Raw genomic sequence first — 16,252 nt, 5'->3', positions numbered from 1 at the left:
AAAAAGAAAAACTGAAGAAGAAGGAAGAGACGCTAAGTTAGCAAAGACACTCAAGTCCACTCTAAACACCACCACACAAAACCTAAACAATAAAAGTGAAAACAGAGCCTTCACAGCCTGTGGTTCTTTTTAGAGGGCACAGAATGTCTTGCTTGTCATTGGCATGTCAGCAGTGGTCTTCCCTGCTGGGCCTCTGGATTGCAGCAGAGAAGCCTCCCTGGGGCTTGACCCAGCAGAGGCCTGAGTAAAATGACTGTGGAAGGCACACACTTCACTTCTGAAGCTCATTTAAAGTCCTCTGTTCCTCTCGGGCCTGCCCATTGACTTGAACTTGGTTCCAATTAAATGAGTTTGGCTCAGTAATCGTCAGGTTTCAGTCAGATCAGAAAGTAAACCATGAGAAAGATTTGGGCATTCCAGTCCCACCTGAAAGTAGGAAGTACAGAGATTTGAAAACTCCACATAAATTAGAAGGGTATTACTGAGAGACATTGAAAGAGGATGTGAGTGTTGATGGCAGCTGAACAGCGACTCTCTGTCCCACACAGAGGTGGGCTGCCCACCTCACCCTGCCAGCCCTGCCTTCCCTGGCTGGTCCCTGTGTGCCCCTATTCCTACAGCACTGTCTCAGAAGTCTGTTTAAGGTGCCACCTCCACATCTTCCCACCCACCACACCTATAGGTTATGTCTTGGTGAACATTTCTTTGATAATACAAACAATAAAAATGCTTAAATTAGACAGATGTCTGATTAAAGTGATGTTTTGCCACTATTTTAAAACCACAGTGATATGAGTGACTAGACTTCTCCCCTCCCTGATTTATAGCCAGTCTGTTCACATCAAAAATCCCCTTAATCTTTAGATCTTTATGTAAAGTGTGGGGGAGAAAATAGATCCAGTAAAGCCTACACAGGGAAGCTTCAAGAAAAAGGAAAAGAAAAAAAAAGAAAAGAAAAAGCCTCCACTTACTAATTATCTCATATATATTTGAGGAAAACTTGATACTTTCACTTTATATGACTGTATCAGAATTCCAGTGTAGCTCAGAAAAAAAATGTCATGATTTGTTTTTTCTCCTCCACCTTATGACTTAACAACCAAAAGGTTTAGTTTCCAGGTGGCAATTAGATACCACAACAAAACCACACTTAATCAAACTATCAGTTTACAAAATATGTAGAAAACTCAATGAGAGTGTTGCTATAGGATTTCTGATATTAATACCCCCCCCCCCCCCACCATTCTACATGTATTGACTACTGTTTGCCAGTGTTCATCTGTGAACAGTCTTCTTTAAAGTTTTCCTTCCACACAGGCAATGAGTTGTGAGGTGGTGTATTCTTTCACTCACACTGACCACACTCTGAGGTGGGCATCACTAATATCGTAACTTTTAGAGATAAAAAGACCAAGGCTCAGAGGGGTTATGGATCTTGCTAAGTCACACAGTAAGAAAGGTGTGGAGTTGAGCTCCTGTTGTGTCTGGTGTTCATTTCCACCCTCCAGAACTGTGTTCCTGGCCTTAAATCCCAGCCTTTGGGTCAGTCTTTCATTTGTCCACTTTCTCTTATTTCTCCCTCACTATGGCCCCCAAACTAATCAGACCCAATCTTCTTTGCTTCCAGCAGTTGTGTTTCAGCAAAGAAGCAAAGATGCTTTTCTTGGGCATTGTGGGGCTTCCGGCACTCTCCCCTGGGCCAGGGTGTGGTGAAATTCTCTCCCCAGCTTGGGTGGCAGGACAGGCTGCCACATGGTATGTTGGCTGCTCCAGCCCAGGCAGTGTGCATTGAGGGCTTGTGTGGGAAGGTTCAGGAAGCTTCACAAACAAGGAACCAGGATCTCCAACAGGCTTTCAGTCCTGGCTGTGTTTCAGATCTGAGAAATGTTTTGGTACATCTGCTTTTATGTTAAAGATAAAACAAAACCCTAGGGTTTTCCTGGAAAATATTTCAATGCAATTCTATTGATACTCAGAACCTGGGCTTGCTCTGGAGGAAGGAGTATAAGGGAACATGGAATTCAACGTTTAATTATAAAATGTGTTAAGAAAGGTTATTATGGAATAAATTCATATTGTGATTCACTTTTTTCTTAAATCTAGCCTTAACCCAATCTGTCCCAATTCAGCCCCTGTAACAGTTATTTCTGAGGCTGAGCCCTGGGAAGTCACGTGTGTTATGCTCTACTCCAGCTTGCCTGGGCCCAATGGCAGGGACCCCAGAACCCGAAGGTGCTGACAAGGATGACTTGCTGCTGCTGAACGAGATCTTCAACGCATCCTCCCTGGAAGAAGGCGAGTTCAGCCAGGAGTGGGCCGCTGTGTTTGGAGACAATAGGCTGAAGGACCCAGCACCATCGGGGTCCCTGGGAGAGCCAGACTCCAAGCCTCAGACAGGCTCTGGATTCCTTCCTTCACAGCTTTTAGACCAAAATATGAAAGACTTACAAGGTATGTATCACTGTAATTGAAATTAGTTTTTTTACTTGTTCATTCTTTGCTTTCTTCTTTTAATCCAAAGGCATATTCATTCTTTCTTTGAATTTGCTGTGTGGGCATATTTTCTGTTTTTTTTTTTTTTTTTTATATATATATCCAGTGTCTTGTCTTTGTTTTGTTTTTAGTTTTTGTATTTTAATTTTATATCTACTGACATTTTTTTTTAATCTGAAGTTCCTAAATTACATTCCAACCTTAAGATCTGTTACAAGGTTTAAGATCCATTTCTGCTCATAATTTTCTCCTACGTTAACATGTCTTATTAGAAAAATATTAGAGGGTCGGTTCTCTATCTTCTTGTCATACTTCAATTTAAGGGTTTTTTTTTGTGGCACTTGGGAGAGGATGTGGCCGTCTGTTGGCTTGGCCTACTCTGCCTGGCCACCAGCCTGAGTTTAATGTGTATCCATGAGGCAGATGTGTTAGTCAGCTAACCTTTCTGTGACCAAAATACCTGAAATGAGTGACTTAAAGGAATAAAAATTTATTTTGGCTCATGGTCTCAGCCCCTGGTTGGCTGGTTCCTTTGCTTTGGGCCTGGGGCAAGGCAAAACACCATGGTGGAAGGGTGTGGCAGAGCAAAGCTGAGAAGCAGAGAGAGTGAGAAGAGACTGGGAAAGATGTAGGAGTAGGCATGTCGCTCAAGGACCCACTCCTTCCATTAGGTCCCACCTCCTTTAGCTCCCAATAAGGACTTCAAATTATAAATCCACTCGTGAGATCATAGTCCTCCGGTTCATTCACTTCCCAGGAGTCCCTCCTGGGAACACTGCTGCACTGGGGACAGAACTTTCAACAGGTTGTCCGAGCCTTTGCGAGGTCTTCCAGATCTGTACCATAACAGCAGAATTCCCCACTTTCCCATAAACATGCCCTTTTTTGGGGGGGTGCCGATTGACTTTTCGCTGGGCCTTTTAACTTCTCGTCCATCTAAGTTTTGTCTCATGCTGGCTCTTGCTTCTCTTCTCTGTCATAAGCCTCCCCTGTCCTCAGTACTCCCTCAGCCCAGCTGCTCCGATTTTGCCTGAGATACATGGACAATGAATTTCCACCCACAGCTTCAGCAAAAATAGAGTTCCCACGATGATCAAAAGTAGTCTGCAACCCTGGAAGGGTTCAAGGTGTGTGAAGGCTCCCTAGCAGGCTATGTGCTGGCTGAGGATTGCTGGCATGTCCCCACAGTGATTTAAAGTTACAAACACAAAAACTCTGATTGAAATCTTAAAGCTTTGCATTTCTAAATAGACCTTGAAAAGGAAACCATTTTCAATACTTTTTTCCTCTTTTTATATGATATTAATTATGAGACAGGAATTATCATGAAGAAATTCTCAAATTGTTTTGGTTTTTCTACAAATTTAGACTATCTCCTTAATAAACAACGTGTTTATCTGGCACTTAAAGCTGAGAACAAACGGCAGAGCTAGAATGATTAAGTAATTATGGTCTATTAAAATCTCAGGTCTTTAGAGATGAGATCATGGATACTAGAGTTGGTGGGCAAGACCAAAAAAGAAAAAGGAAAGAAAGGGCTTCCCTCTTTTTGATGAAATACCTGATTCCTTTTCTTGTCACTTGGGGGTCCTGTTTTATAGCCCTCTCATTGATGAGTGGTAATGGGGATAGAGATCACAGGGATAAATGAAATCCCAAAGTGCTTCTCCACCTGAGTTTCATCCCTGGGTTTTCACCATCTCTCACCAAAGCTCCAGAGAGCAAGCTGCCAACTGACTTGGTTTCACCCCCCACCCACCTGTGGCAGAGGTGCTGGGCGTGGGAGAATCGGAAGGCCAAAGCCCAGGATCCTCAGCCCACATCTTTAGGGTGCTGGAAATTCTCTAGAATGAACCTCACTTAGGCCCCCAGCTTTAGGGCCCCAGATACAAGAGCCCTAGTGCAGAAGAGAGCGGTGATGGATGAGTGTCCAGTGCTGTGAGCCCCACACCCCCTTCCTGAGCAGGCACAGAGAGAAGAACTCAGCTCACAGCCTGCCAAGGAGCTAAGACAAGGGCAATGTACATGGGGCTTTGCACCTCAACCTGGCTGCATGTCCAAAAGAGAGCCACCAAACCACATGTGGGGCAAAAGAGGGAGGTGCTCTGACAGCAAGAGAAAGATGCAAGCTCTTCTATAAAAAGAGAAAGAGGTTCTACGTGGAAGGCCATTTGTTTCTCCAACAAAGCCTCATTTGTGGTTGCTATCCTACCAGCACCCTAGCAAGTGGCTTATTCATTAACAAATATTCATTGGGTACCTGGGTGTGCTGGACACTGGGGACTCATCTGAGAACAAAACAGACAAAGCTCTCTGCCTTCCTGGCACTCAAGGTCTCATGAGGAGGAAAATAGTGAACAATAAATGTAATAAACAAATCACATAGTTAAGAAGTGATCGACGTTAGGGAGAAAAGAGAAAGTGAGAGTTAGCCACATGGACAAATGGACAGAGGGGACCACCTGTACTCATGCCCTAAGGTGAGGACATGCTGCATGATCAAGGTGCAGGCAGAACACTCTGGTTGGAGCCTATTGAGTAAGTGCGGGGGGAGGCGCTCAGAGGACTAAACCACGAAAGCTGAGCTGTGGAGGGTCTTGTAGCTATTGGTAAATATTGGACCTTCTTCAAGTCCAAATGAAATTGGGAACCAGCACAATATCTTCAGCCAAGAACTGAAGTGATTTTTGTTTACTGTTTAAAAGGATCATTTTAACTGCTGAAAGTTTGTTTCCTTTTCTCGGTTCTATCAAGGTCAGTGTTAAAGGAGTCATCTTATAATTATTAAGTGATCCTGTTTCCTGTGCAAACAAACATCTTCCAATTGAATACCTGTGGGACTCAAAATGAGAGAAAAAAAATGCCATAGCTAAGTGGTTGAAAGCAGCCCCTTCAGCTTCTACCACCCATCTAGATTCCTGCAGGTGCAGCCCTGATTCTACTCTGACACTGCCCTGGCGCAGGGAACCTTCAAAACGTGTGTGGTACAAATAAAGAAGGGACTCCCTGCTTCAGTGATTGATTATGTCATCAGACTATAACCACCTTCTGTGCTTCTGTCAGGACTCCTCCCACCTCCAAAGGAGGGAAGATGAATGTTGTCTTGAGATTTTTCTACACTATGTTCATGGTCCAAAAATCCATCTACAGGAACATATGAACAGTCACATATATAACAATTTAATGATAACTGTTAAACTGTGGCCACCTTATATTGAAACTGCTTCCCCTGATTAACCAGATCATCTCAAAAACCAAAGTCAACAAACCCCTGAAATGACTCAGTGGCAAAATGAGCACGGGAGAAAGGCTTGTTGGCATATTGGCTCAGTGAAACCAAGAGTATGGCAGGGCATTCAGAGGCCATTTTCATACTGCACAGCCCCTCCCCTGCAGCACTACTCAGGCCCCTACCGCTCTCTGAGTCCTTCCCTTCTCATCTGTGAAAGGAGGTATCAGGCTCAGCTTCTCATCCCTGTAGCATGTTCCTATCCACGGATTAACCCCGTGTCAGTGATGCTGAGGACTATTAGCATGCAGTTCTGTGACTCTGCCATCTGTAGATGGTAAGGTAACGTTACCCAGTGCTCAAGATGACACACACTGTGGCCAAGAACTGTCCCATGTGCTTTTTTTTTTTTAATAGTTTTTTAGTTGTCAATGGATCTTTTATTTATTTACATGAGGATTGAACCCAGGGCCTCACACATGCCAGGCAGGCACTCTACCGCTGAGCCACAACTCCAGCCTCTCCATGTGCTTTTTACATGTGTCAATTTATTTAATCCTCACCATGCCCTTCCCAAGCAGGTGTTATCATCTCTGCATGTTAATCAGGGACACTGAGGAAACTAATGGCTAAGTCATTGGTCCAAGGTTACACACGTCCTAGGGGCAGCTGGACTTCAAATCCGGGCTTCTGACTCAGGAACCCATCCATGCCTTTCTCCAGTCCCTCTGTGGCCACTCAGTCCAGTGTGTCTGATTTCAGCAGTGGTTCCCCAGCTGGGCCCTTCAGGCAGCTCCTTGGATCCTCCCAGAGGAGCTGGACTTGTAGTGAACAGCCTGGCTGTGAGCATCCTGGCTGCACACGGGCATGGGAACTCCCAGGTAGCCAAAAAGGGATGTGGGAATAGAGAGACAGGATTCCTGATCACACAAAAGCTGAACGAAGTTCTCGAATAGCATATTGAAGTTGGATTGTCCAAGGAAGCATTTACGGCTTGTACACACTCATGCACAGCTTCCCTGAGGGGCTGGGGCCACGCTCAGGCTCAGGGAGTCAGGGGTCTGAGGTGGAGGGCTCCTGCACCTCCATGGGTTCTTAGCCCCTGCCACAGCCTACGTTCCCCTCTCCCTCCTCCTCTTCCTCCCTCTCCTCAGTGTTTCATCTCACCTGAGTCTCCTCTGCCCACCCTCCCCTCTTCTTTGACCTCTTTCCTCATTCTGTTCCCCAGCCTTCTGGGAAGATGCAAAGGAAAAGGGATTTAGGAGGAGAAGAGTTACTCCTCCCTTCCCTCCTAGTCCACGCTCTAGAAGTCCAAAACAAAGGAATACATGTCAGATCAAGTTGTGCTGAAAACTTGAAGAAGTTAATTTTAGCTGAGATTTCTAAGAGTTTCTGAAGTTGTCAGCATGATAGGGGCTGGGGTTTCCTGTATCATGCAGTAATGAGAAAATTGGGCCTTTCTGGGGCCTCTTAAAGTGAGTAGGAAGGAGAGCCGGTCCAGACAGACTAGGCAAGGTAGGGAGAACTCATATTCGACATTCTCAATTTTCCACCAATGTCTAAAATTTAATTTAGAAGTAGACTTTGATACTAGAAAGATTACCAGCTGCTCAAAATAAATGCACCAGGAAATCTTTCAATTTAGGATTCTACAAACCAAAGCTAAGAATCTCATTCCAGATTCTCAAAAACAGAGCCTCGAGTTCCTTCAGGATATTGATTTATCTAATTCTCAGATGCCGTTGCCCTCTGGGTGGGTTTCCATTTAAGGCTAGTGTTACGTCAAGCTTTGGGTTATATCAAGTAAACCTTCTCAGCCAGGGCTCATCTTTTGCCATTCCTGGCTGAGCCTGGTGCTGGATAATGGACATTTCCATACTCAAATGGAATAATACAAAAGAAAAGACTGTGAGTGTGTTGACAGTTTGAACGTGAGGCAGGCACTCCTTGCACAAGCCAATGGAGTTGTCAACTTCATCAAAGTACCAGCATTTTCTAAGCCCACTGAGGAGTATCTGTAAAGCAGCTGTTGGAGACCTGCAAGATTCAAGTGCCTCTGTTAGTCCCTAGAAGGAATCTTGACCATCTTCTCCAACCACATTTTGTAGTTGAGGGAACAGAAAAACTTCAGAAAGATCTTGTGATTTGGCAAGTTTCTGTGGCTTTTCTACCATTCAAGTATGGTCTAGATTCCTCAACTTGGTTTACAAAGTCCTTCAGGACCTGATCCCAGTTTCACAGCTGCCTATACCACCCAGGCTTTACTTACCCTGACTTAATGACCTTGTTCTGCTGGGGAACTGAGTATTCTATCTGCACACTGGACTCCAGCCATATGGAACTTCAGTGTGCCCTGTTCTCCCCACCCACGGGGCCTTGGCATGTGCTGTCCTGGTGTATACCACCCACCTACACACGCACAATGCTTTACCTGGCTGGCTCCTCATCCTTCCGGCTCAACAGTGTCATTTCGTCCAGGGAGCCTTCCTCGACTCCTCCTCACCCCAGCAGTCAGTGCTAGGTGTTTCTGCTCCCCACTTCCATGATGCCCCACACCTTATCATCGCACTTACCTCACCTTATTAGAAAACCGAATTCATTTCTGTCTCTTGCTCTGGGTTGTCATAGGAACGAAGTCGGTATTTGTGTTCCTCACTGTATTTCCAGAACGTAGCTCAGTGCCTGGAATTCAGTAGATGTTCAAAAAGTACTATTGGACGGGTAGTTGGATGGATGGGTGGATAGCAGGCAAGAAAGGAGAGAGAGGGACTGACAAATGACACTAGATTAGAAGAAAACAAGCCTCAGATGTGAATTCCTGAGCATAATGCTCTCAGGGGTTACTCCAGATGCCTGCTGAGTTACACAAAAACCCAGTTTCGGCTTAGATTTATTGAGGTCCTGTTCTCTAGCCTCTCTACTGCCTGGTCTCATCCACAAATCCCAATTTACTCATGCAGTCACCTAATAAGGCAGGAATTTTTATTTACCCCTCACAGGTATGAAACTGGGGCTGCAAGGGGAAATGAGGATGGCCGGGTGGTGCTTAGCCATCGTGACTATGGTGTCCCTACTTTGCCCTTCACAACCAACTCCACCCCCGAGCTCTCCAGGCTGTGATTAGCTCCCCAGACTGGACTGCTTCTCTTCTCTGCTGGTGAATTACGTTCACAGCAAAGCACTTCTCTGGGTGGTGTGATTTGGCTTCGCCTGCAGCTCTCACTGGCCAGTGTGACTTCTGGCCAATTTATATTTTCCCTTATGTAAGTAAAGGGGGCAGGGTTGCTCTAATAAAATTTTATATGTGTTTTCTGCAAACGGGTAGCACATTTGACATATCAAAGGAACTGAGGGCTGAGATGGTCCTTTTGTTCACAGAGCTCACTGTGACCTCCTGCCCCCTAGCCTTCACCATCCTTCCTGACACAATTCCTCTGAGATGGGGAGGCATCTTTCTTGCCACACCTTCGTGTTAAAAACGTCTCAGCCAAGTAACACCAACTAGAGAACAGTTGATGGCAATTACTAGAATATTAGCAGCACTAAGTTCTCTTTAGCATTTATTTTTTTTTCCTGACAGAAGCCAAGACATTTGAAATCTGGCTTGGCATTCCGTCCCTAATTACCCACATTGCACCCTTCCCCTAAATAATTTCCAAAAGTGATATGAGTGAGGGTGACATTGCAGCTGAGCTTCGTGTTTGTTTTGTTTTTTATTTAAATAGCTGGTGTCACAGCCATGCTGTTTTATCCCTTCATGCATGTATAGTCAAACTGTTAGATGGATGCTTAATAACTGTTCTGGGGAGGGAATGTGACTTGGCACAAGAGGCTGTTGTCTCTGCTTTGCACCATGGGTGTCTGCAAAAAAGCTGAGGTAAACAGTCTCTAGAGATCTTTAGGCTCATCCTCCTCCATGTCCTCTGCTGAGGAGAAGCCCCCCAAACTATGGATTCTAGATGTTGCTTGTGGGTAGGCAGTGTTCAGAAACCTGTAGTTACAAAGGAACTCAATTATAAGACATTTGTGGACTGGGGGTGTAGCTCTATAATAGAGTACTTGCCTGGCATGCGCAAGGCCCCAAGTTCAAACCCCAGCAAGTATGCAACAACAACAACAAAACTGTTTTCTTTATAAAGAAAACATTCTTTAAATGATATATTTGAAAATATTGTTTATATTTATGGCACTTCCAAAATATAGTATGACGTACAGATTTTGCTTATTTCTGTTTTTTCAGGTACATGCATAGTACACAAAGGATGGTCGCACTCTATTTTTGCATGTAGATTGTTTTCTGTCTCCTTTGAAGAATGTGTTTCATTTCATACTCTGAAAACTACAGTCCTCTGAATCTGCCTCTCTTTTCCAGTTCTCTGGAGCTGTTTTTGAAAATGAGTGTTGTGCATTTTTTTTTTTTTTTTTTTTGCAAAAGGGATGCATTTTCTTGATGTGTTCCCAGTGTACAGAATAGCATGTGGAGATCAGGGAGGCCCGACCCCTGTACCCCTCACCTGGCCTTAACTACTAGACTTCTCTCTAGAAAGGTGCCTTCACAAACTCAGAGAGCACAACACAAGCCAAAGAACTTAAAGGAAGGTGGGATCCTGAAGTGGGCCTTCTGCTTCCTAGGAGGGCCTCTCTCCTGGTCCTGGCTCTGGCCTCAAAGACCTGCTACAGTCCTAAGGGATCTGCTGATGTAGGCAGCTTCTGCTCCCTCTAAAGCAGTGCTTCCTATACTCCATTCACATAACAGTTGCTGTTGGTTAAAACAGGTTCCTGAGCTCCATCCCAGGGACTCCGATCCTGTAGGTCAGCACTGTCCCATGAATTTGCGTTTCTAACGAACTCATTGGTGATGCTCATAATGCTGGTGAGGGTTTCACACTTACAAAACCACCAACCTGGGAGAATGAGGCCAGGCTGCAGGGGTTAGTGGAGAGGCAGCAGGGGTTCTGTAGAGTGCCAGAGTCTTGACTGCACTTGGGGGCAGGATTGCAGTGGAAAGGGTGTTGCCCAGTTAGATTAGACCCCTCTCAGCTTTCCCAGTGACTGGTGTTATTTGGCATGCACTGGAACCACAATGTTCACTTTCCACATTTACCACTTTTATGTGATTTGGGTCCAGAAGGAAAAATGGTTGTGGGCCAGTTTTCTAGGAACCAGGAGGTTATGTTATTCCTGGATCACACCAAATACTGGTAATTTCTTTAAAATTGTTTTATTAGAGTCTAATTTATATGCTGGAACAGTTCAAAGTTTTCTCATAAATGTACATTGTACAACTGTCACTGTAGCTCAGGGTTAGAACCTTTCCATCATCCCAGAAGACTCCCTGCACATCCGTGGCTTTGGTTGTTTATGAATCATGTTAACGGTATGTTCAAGCACCTCTTCAGTGAATAGCAATGGCTTTTAGAACCGTTTATATTTTTTTCATTGTTTTAGACCAAGTAAACAGGTCACAGTCTGTGTATTTCATTACTCATTGGTTAGTCTTCATAAACAAGCTTGTATGCCAGGGAGTTAGTAGTACAGCGCTTACGGGGTTCCAGGTACTGCTTTGTCAGCTCTTCAAATACTTCAGAAGTGCAGTCCTCACACTTTAATAGTTCGTCCTAATTCAATGGTCATACATTTAAACCCCCATGGAGCCCCAAGCAGAGTGCTGAGGAATCTAAAAAGAAATAATACATGGCCCCTGGCTTTGAGACACTCGTGGCTTGCGGAGAGGGGACAAAAATACAAACTAATAAATACAGTAAGACTCTATAATTAAGTCTTCTGCAAAGAATGAATCTTAGAATGACAGGGTAAACAAATGGCATTAAATTCTACAATTTTGTGGTATCTACTGAGTGGCTTCTTGCTCTGGAAACTAGCTTCTCTGCTCCATCTGAACTCTTCCATCCAAACATAAGTCTCTCTTGAAGGCCGAGACAAAACCTGATGGTCTACATTTTACAGGGAGAAACAACAGGACTTAATCAGCAAATGTCTACCTGTTCTGTGTTAACTATTTTGGAGCCCATTGAAGAAAAATTCCTTGTCTCACTCAAAGGACAAGACTTAACACACAAAGAATTTAAGCAGAGCTACAAATAAGTATATGGTAAAGTTCTAATTAAACATGAGTCCTGCAGAAATATCCAGGATACACAGTAAATGGTGCAAGGTATCAGGCTTGCATCTCTAGAACAGGAGTGTTGAACACCGCCTAATCACTCATCCATCAGTAGGCTTGGCGCATGAGCCACACAGCATGTTGAGTCACACAAGCTAAATGCCATTTTAAGTTATAGCGTAAAGATATAAAGAGGACTTTCTTTCCCCTCATATGTTTGGGCTGGGCTGCCATTTATTTGTCAATATTAATTAAGCCTCCCAATTTAAATTAGCTGTGTAGAGAATGAATGAACTGGACCACATTGGCAGTAGATTTGGATAGTCTTCTAGTGCTACTGCCACATATAATGGTGTTCTCTTTTAAGCGTTCCCTATTTTTGACAGAAAAGCAAGGGCCTTGATTTCCTCGGCGCACTATTGATGATTTTTGGTGTGATCATGAAAGGACTGTATTTGGGAAGAAAAAATGGGCATAAAACTAAAAAAGCAAAAACGCTTAAATTTTAGTAATTTCTTGTGTGCCTTTCAAAATCTGATCTTTTCCTTAGCTTTCCATATTTTTGAATTGGGCATGATTATACCAACCTCTTGTCCCCTGAAGCATTCCAGTGCAAGGAACATGGAGAAGGGTCTTGTCATACCATCCTTTGCCCTCTCTTTAGGAGCCACCATGGTTGAGAACCATGTATGTGCCCAGCAGCTGGTGGGTTGGTGTGACTGCTTTTGTTAGATCTAATGTCCTCTGGTTTTGAATATTAGGCTGGTCAGAGAGCAATGTCAAACCTCCTCCTACTCCATGGTCAGCACCAAAGACATGCAGTTCAAATGACAACAGCCCTGCACTGAAAGGTAATACGGTGTCATGTCCCCTGATGTGACAGTTGCCTCCTTTTCCAGCAGCCCAACACTATTTTCTGTTTCTTTACTAATTTCTATTTGAGCATCTAGGGCTCAAAGCAGGACTATGGGATAAAGAGTTTTAGATGATCTTACAAATTAAATTCAGAATTTTTTCCTGGCATACTGTCCTAATTCATAATCCCCTTTGTCAAATTGTATCTGCTGAGGATGAATCAAATCTGTCTCCATGTGATCAGGTGCTCCCCAAGATTGGCTGGAAATATTAAGGTGGGAAGGACCACTGAGGTTTGCTATCATTTGCTAAAAGCACCATTACCACCACCAAATAAGGCATCTAATTAGTGCTCCTCAGAAACGGGGAGGTTTCTTAGTTGTCAAAAGAGGTCCTTTTAAGCTCATGAGATCTGTGCTCTATGGGGACAGCTCCCCGCCTGCTAAACCCGCCCACAAAGAACATCTGTTTGACAGATCATCTTGTGTATCTGCAGCTCTATCTCTGTTCCTTTGGTCATCACCCACTTTCTCTTTGGCCACAGGAAGTTAAATGAAAATGTCTATTTCATCATCATCAGAAAGGGTTCCTGAGATGTTCTTTTAAGGGTTGTGCAAATAAGTCACACCTGGTTTTGCCCTCAATAGTGGAGGCCTGGGGAATGTAAAGGTCCCCAGAGTATAAGCATCTGGCTCCTCACAGGTGAAGGCCATGACCACTTTCTGATGATCTCTAAGATCTTTTACAGAGGTAGGAGGAAGGGGAAGTGAGCTTGTAACCCATTTTCGCTGGAGATGTCTTTAAGATATCTTGACAGCCTATCAAGAACAGACACTAAACCACCTAAATCAGTCTTGCCCCATAGAGTATCCTTGCATAACCACCTACATGATGAAGATGAAACTCCCTTTTTTAAAGTAGTTCCCACATCTCCCTGCCCCTCAATCAAACTATAGTGAGCTTTCTCAAATACCAGTTTATTACAGCAAAAGAAACCAGGTGTTTTGGAGGCTGACCACATGGAATTCAATTAAGGTTACATATAGGAATAACTTGCATATTATCAGCTATTCTTGCTGGCAGTATTTTTCTTTCTGTAATAGATACTTTGATTATGTCACTAGAAAGTAATATAACTCCTAGAGATTTTGAAGGGAAAAAGGGTGAAGGAATCAGAAGTCTAAAGTGATCAGATCAGTTCAGTATCTTAGCATTTTGGTGTCATTTTAACGAAAGGACCAAAGTCCCTGTGGATATAATCCCAACACTTTCATCCCTTCACCGCGTTTAGCTACTTGCCCTACCAACATTTCTTGAGACTCTTCCCAGCCAGATGGTAAGCACATTCCTAGCTGCTCTTGGCTAGAAGGACTCCCTATCCCAGAGATGCTTTCTTTTTTCAGGCTCTGACACTCCCACCTGTCAGAGAAGAAGAAAAGCATGGGTCATCCAAGGCAGTGAACTTAGATTCTCATGTGGAATGATTTATATAAAAAAGAGCCATGACTTATTTAGAAATCACTTGCATGAGGCCCTCTTTTGAAAATGTTCTCATGTGGAAAATAATTTGACTGTATGATGGTGCTATTCAGGAAGTTAGGTGTTTTGGTGGAAAAGCAACAGAAGGGAATGCTCCAGGGATCTTGGAGATGAGGAGATTTTGAGCTCACTGGGGAAAGAAAGGCACATCAAGGGTCTCCTTCCTTTGGAGTGAGAGGGTGAGAGAAGAAGGTAGTGACCCTGATAGAAGAAGAGAAGCCAGCCCTGGACACAGCTCACTGTGTACCTATGGCTTGGAAGAGTAAAGAGAGAGGTCACCATCTCTCTCCTGACCCAGCAGACTTGAAGGAAGGGATTCCTCCAGTACACACTGGAAAGCACTCTGCTGCCTCAGCCTGATATCTGAAATAACTATTTCCTGGTTGTGGTAAAGCAAGAGGGGTCTGAGGTTTTTGGCAACTAACTCCGTGGGCTGTGGTCATTAGCTGGGGTTGGAGTAAAGGTGAGGTTAGTTAACACAGAACTGTGTCTTTCACTGATCTTCAGGCCATGGCTTAAAAAAGTTAACAAAGCAGCCAACCAGGGACATGCTATTTCCTGGCTCATTAGAGACAGGGTAATGGGATTTATCCCTTTTTAAGATGATGTTAGACTGCCTGCTACCAGCATGGTGGAGGTAGACATTCAGAAGGTGGGTTTATTGATGTTTCCTCTTCTCTCTCCCCAGAGCCTGCCAAGGCTGCCTCGGACCTGACTGCCTGGTTCAGCCTCTTTGCTGACCTCGACCCCTTATCAAATCCTGATGCTGTTGGGAAAACGGATAAAGAACATGAGTTGCTCAATGCATGAGTCTGCAGCCTCTGAGAAGGAGTTCTCCTGCGGCTCCGCAGCACCTCACCTGGGGCTAGCAGAAGTATAATGCAATCAGTATGCTGTTTTCATATTTACGTGCCATTTTAATAAAACAAAAGGGTCAAGGGCCCTGTTTATATTGGTATAATTATTTACTCTGATTTGGTATAGAGGGTTTTAGTGTGTTCTCTATGTGGATCCAAATAGTACAAGAGTGTCCAGGAGCAGTGTCCAGGCCACTGTTCTCCTGCCAATGTCCCATCGTGGCCACTGTGGTGTCGCTGGGCTACTGTGAGATCAAAGTACTTTGTAATAGGTTTAAATATCATGTCCCACAGTCCTTAGCGGCAGCAGGAGGCTAACAAAGCTTAATGTGTCCTCCTGTACCCCCGCCTCTGTGTGAGGGGGTCTTCTTCCTGCCAAACCAACTTCCACTGAGCTCTGGATGAAGCTCCAGCCAACCAAAGACACTGTCCCCACAGCGCTTGCCTGGTGGGCCACATGTTCTCCCACTGGTGGAGGAGCTGGGTGTCTCTGCTGCACAAACCTTTCTATGGAAAGCAGCCATATTTCAGATATCAGTGTCTTCTTTTGTCCTCTTCATGGCTGGAATTTAAAAGCATGTATTTCTAGAGCCTCTTGTGACTTTTTTTTTTTAATTAAACAGAAAAAAACATTTGACATGCAAAGTCATGGAGTCTGTTGTGGGGAGTCAGGGTTGTGTGTTGAGGGAGGCACCATGGGTGTGGGGATTGGAGTGGCACAGAAGAGGGGGATGAGTCCCACCTGCAGCCTTGAAGCTACTGATTGGACCCAATACATCTTTCTTTCAGAAAAGGCAGCCTGACCGGTGGCCATGGAACTTTAGGGGGACCCAGGCAGGGGTGGGAGCGACAGTTTTGTGTTTAGGCACATAATCAGCTCTGACTCTCTACCAGTATTACAAGTTCCAGAGCTGGCACCACCCCTCCCCTCCCATGTCACAGGTGACTTGATAAGTGAGGGCCACACACACTCACAGGAGCCAATACACACCCCTTTCAGTGAGCTCAAGGCCCTGAGTGGGAGCAGAATCAGTGATCAGCCAGGAAATGGTCCTATCTGCTGGGAGAGGCCAGGACACCTGTCCTAGGCTCCTGAAGCTTCAGCCCTCAGCTCTGAAGGGGCTTCCTGAAGTGATCTCCAGAAATTCCCATGTT

The 16,252-nt window shown here is 44.5% G+C and overlaps 1 protein-coding gene across 5 annotated transcripts in view; it reads left to right on the top strand.

Moving 5' to 3' along the window:
- Ica1 (islet cell autoantigen 1) overlaps positions 1–15,201 on the top strand; it is a 144,960-nt gene extending 129,759 nt beyond the window's left edge. For 4 of the 5 annotated variants that reach the window (XM_071612628.1, XM_071612624.1, XM_071612615.1 and 1 more), the window contains exons 13-15: positions 2,194–2,451; positions 12,608–12,697; positions 14,929–15,201. In XM_071612628.1, the coding sequence (XP_071468729.1) occupies positions 2,194–2,451; positions 12,608–12,697; positions 14,929–15,050 (470 nt within the window). In that variant the 3' untranslated portion in view covers positions 15,051–15,201. The remainder of the gene's footprint in view (positions 1–2,193; positions 2,452–12,607; positions 12,698–14,928) is intronic. The other variant, XM_071612630.1, reaches the window with a different exon arrangement.
- The last annotated feature ends 1,051 nt before the right edge of the window (positions 15,202–16,252 follow it).

Source organism: Marmota flaviventris, chromosome 1 (genome assembly GCF_047511675.1).
Source record: "Marmota flaviventris isolate mMarFla1 chromosome 1, mMarFla1.hap1, whole genome shotgun sequence".
NCBI classification, from domain to species: domain Eukaryota; kingdom Metazoa; phylum Chordata; class Mammalia; order Rodentia; family Sciuridae; genus Marmota; species Marmota flaviventris.
This window is presented reverse-complemented; position numbering and strand designations above follow the sequence as displayed.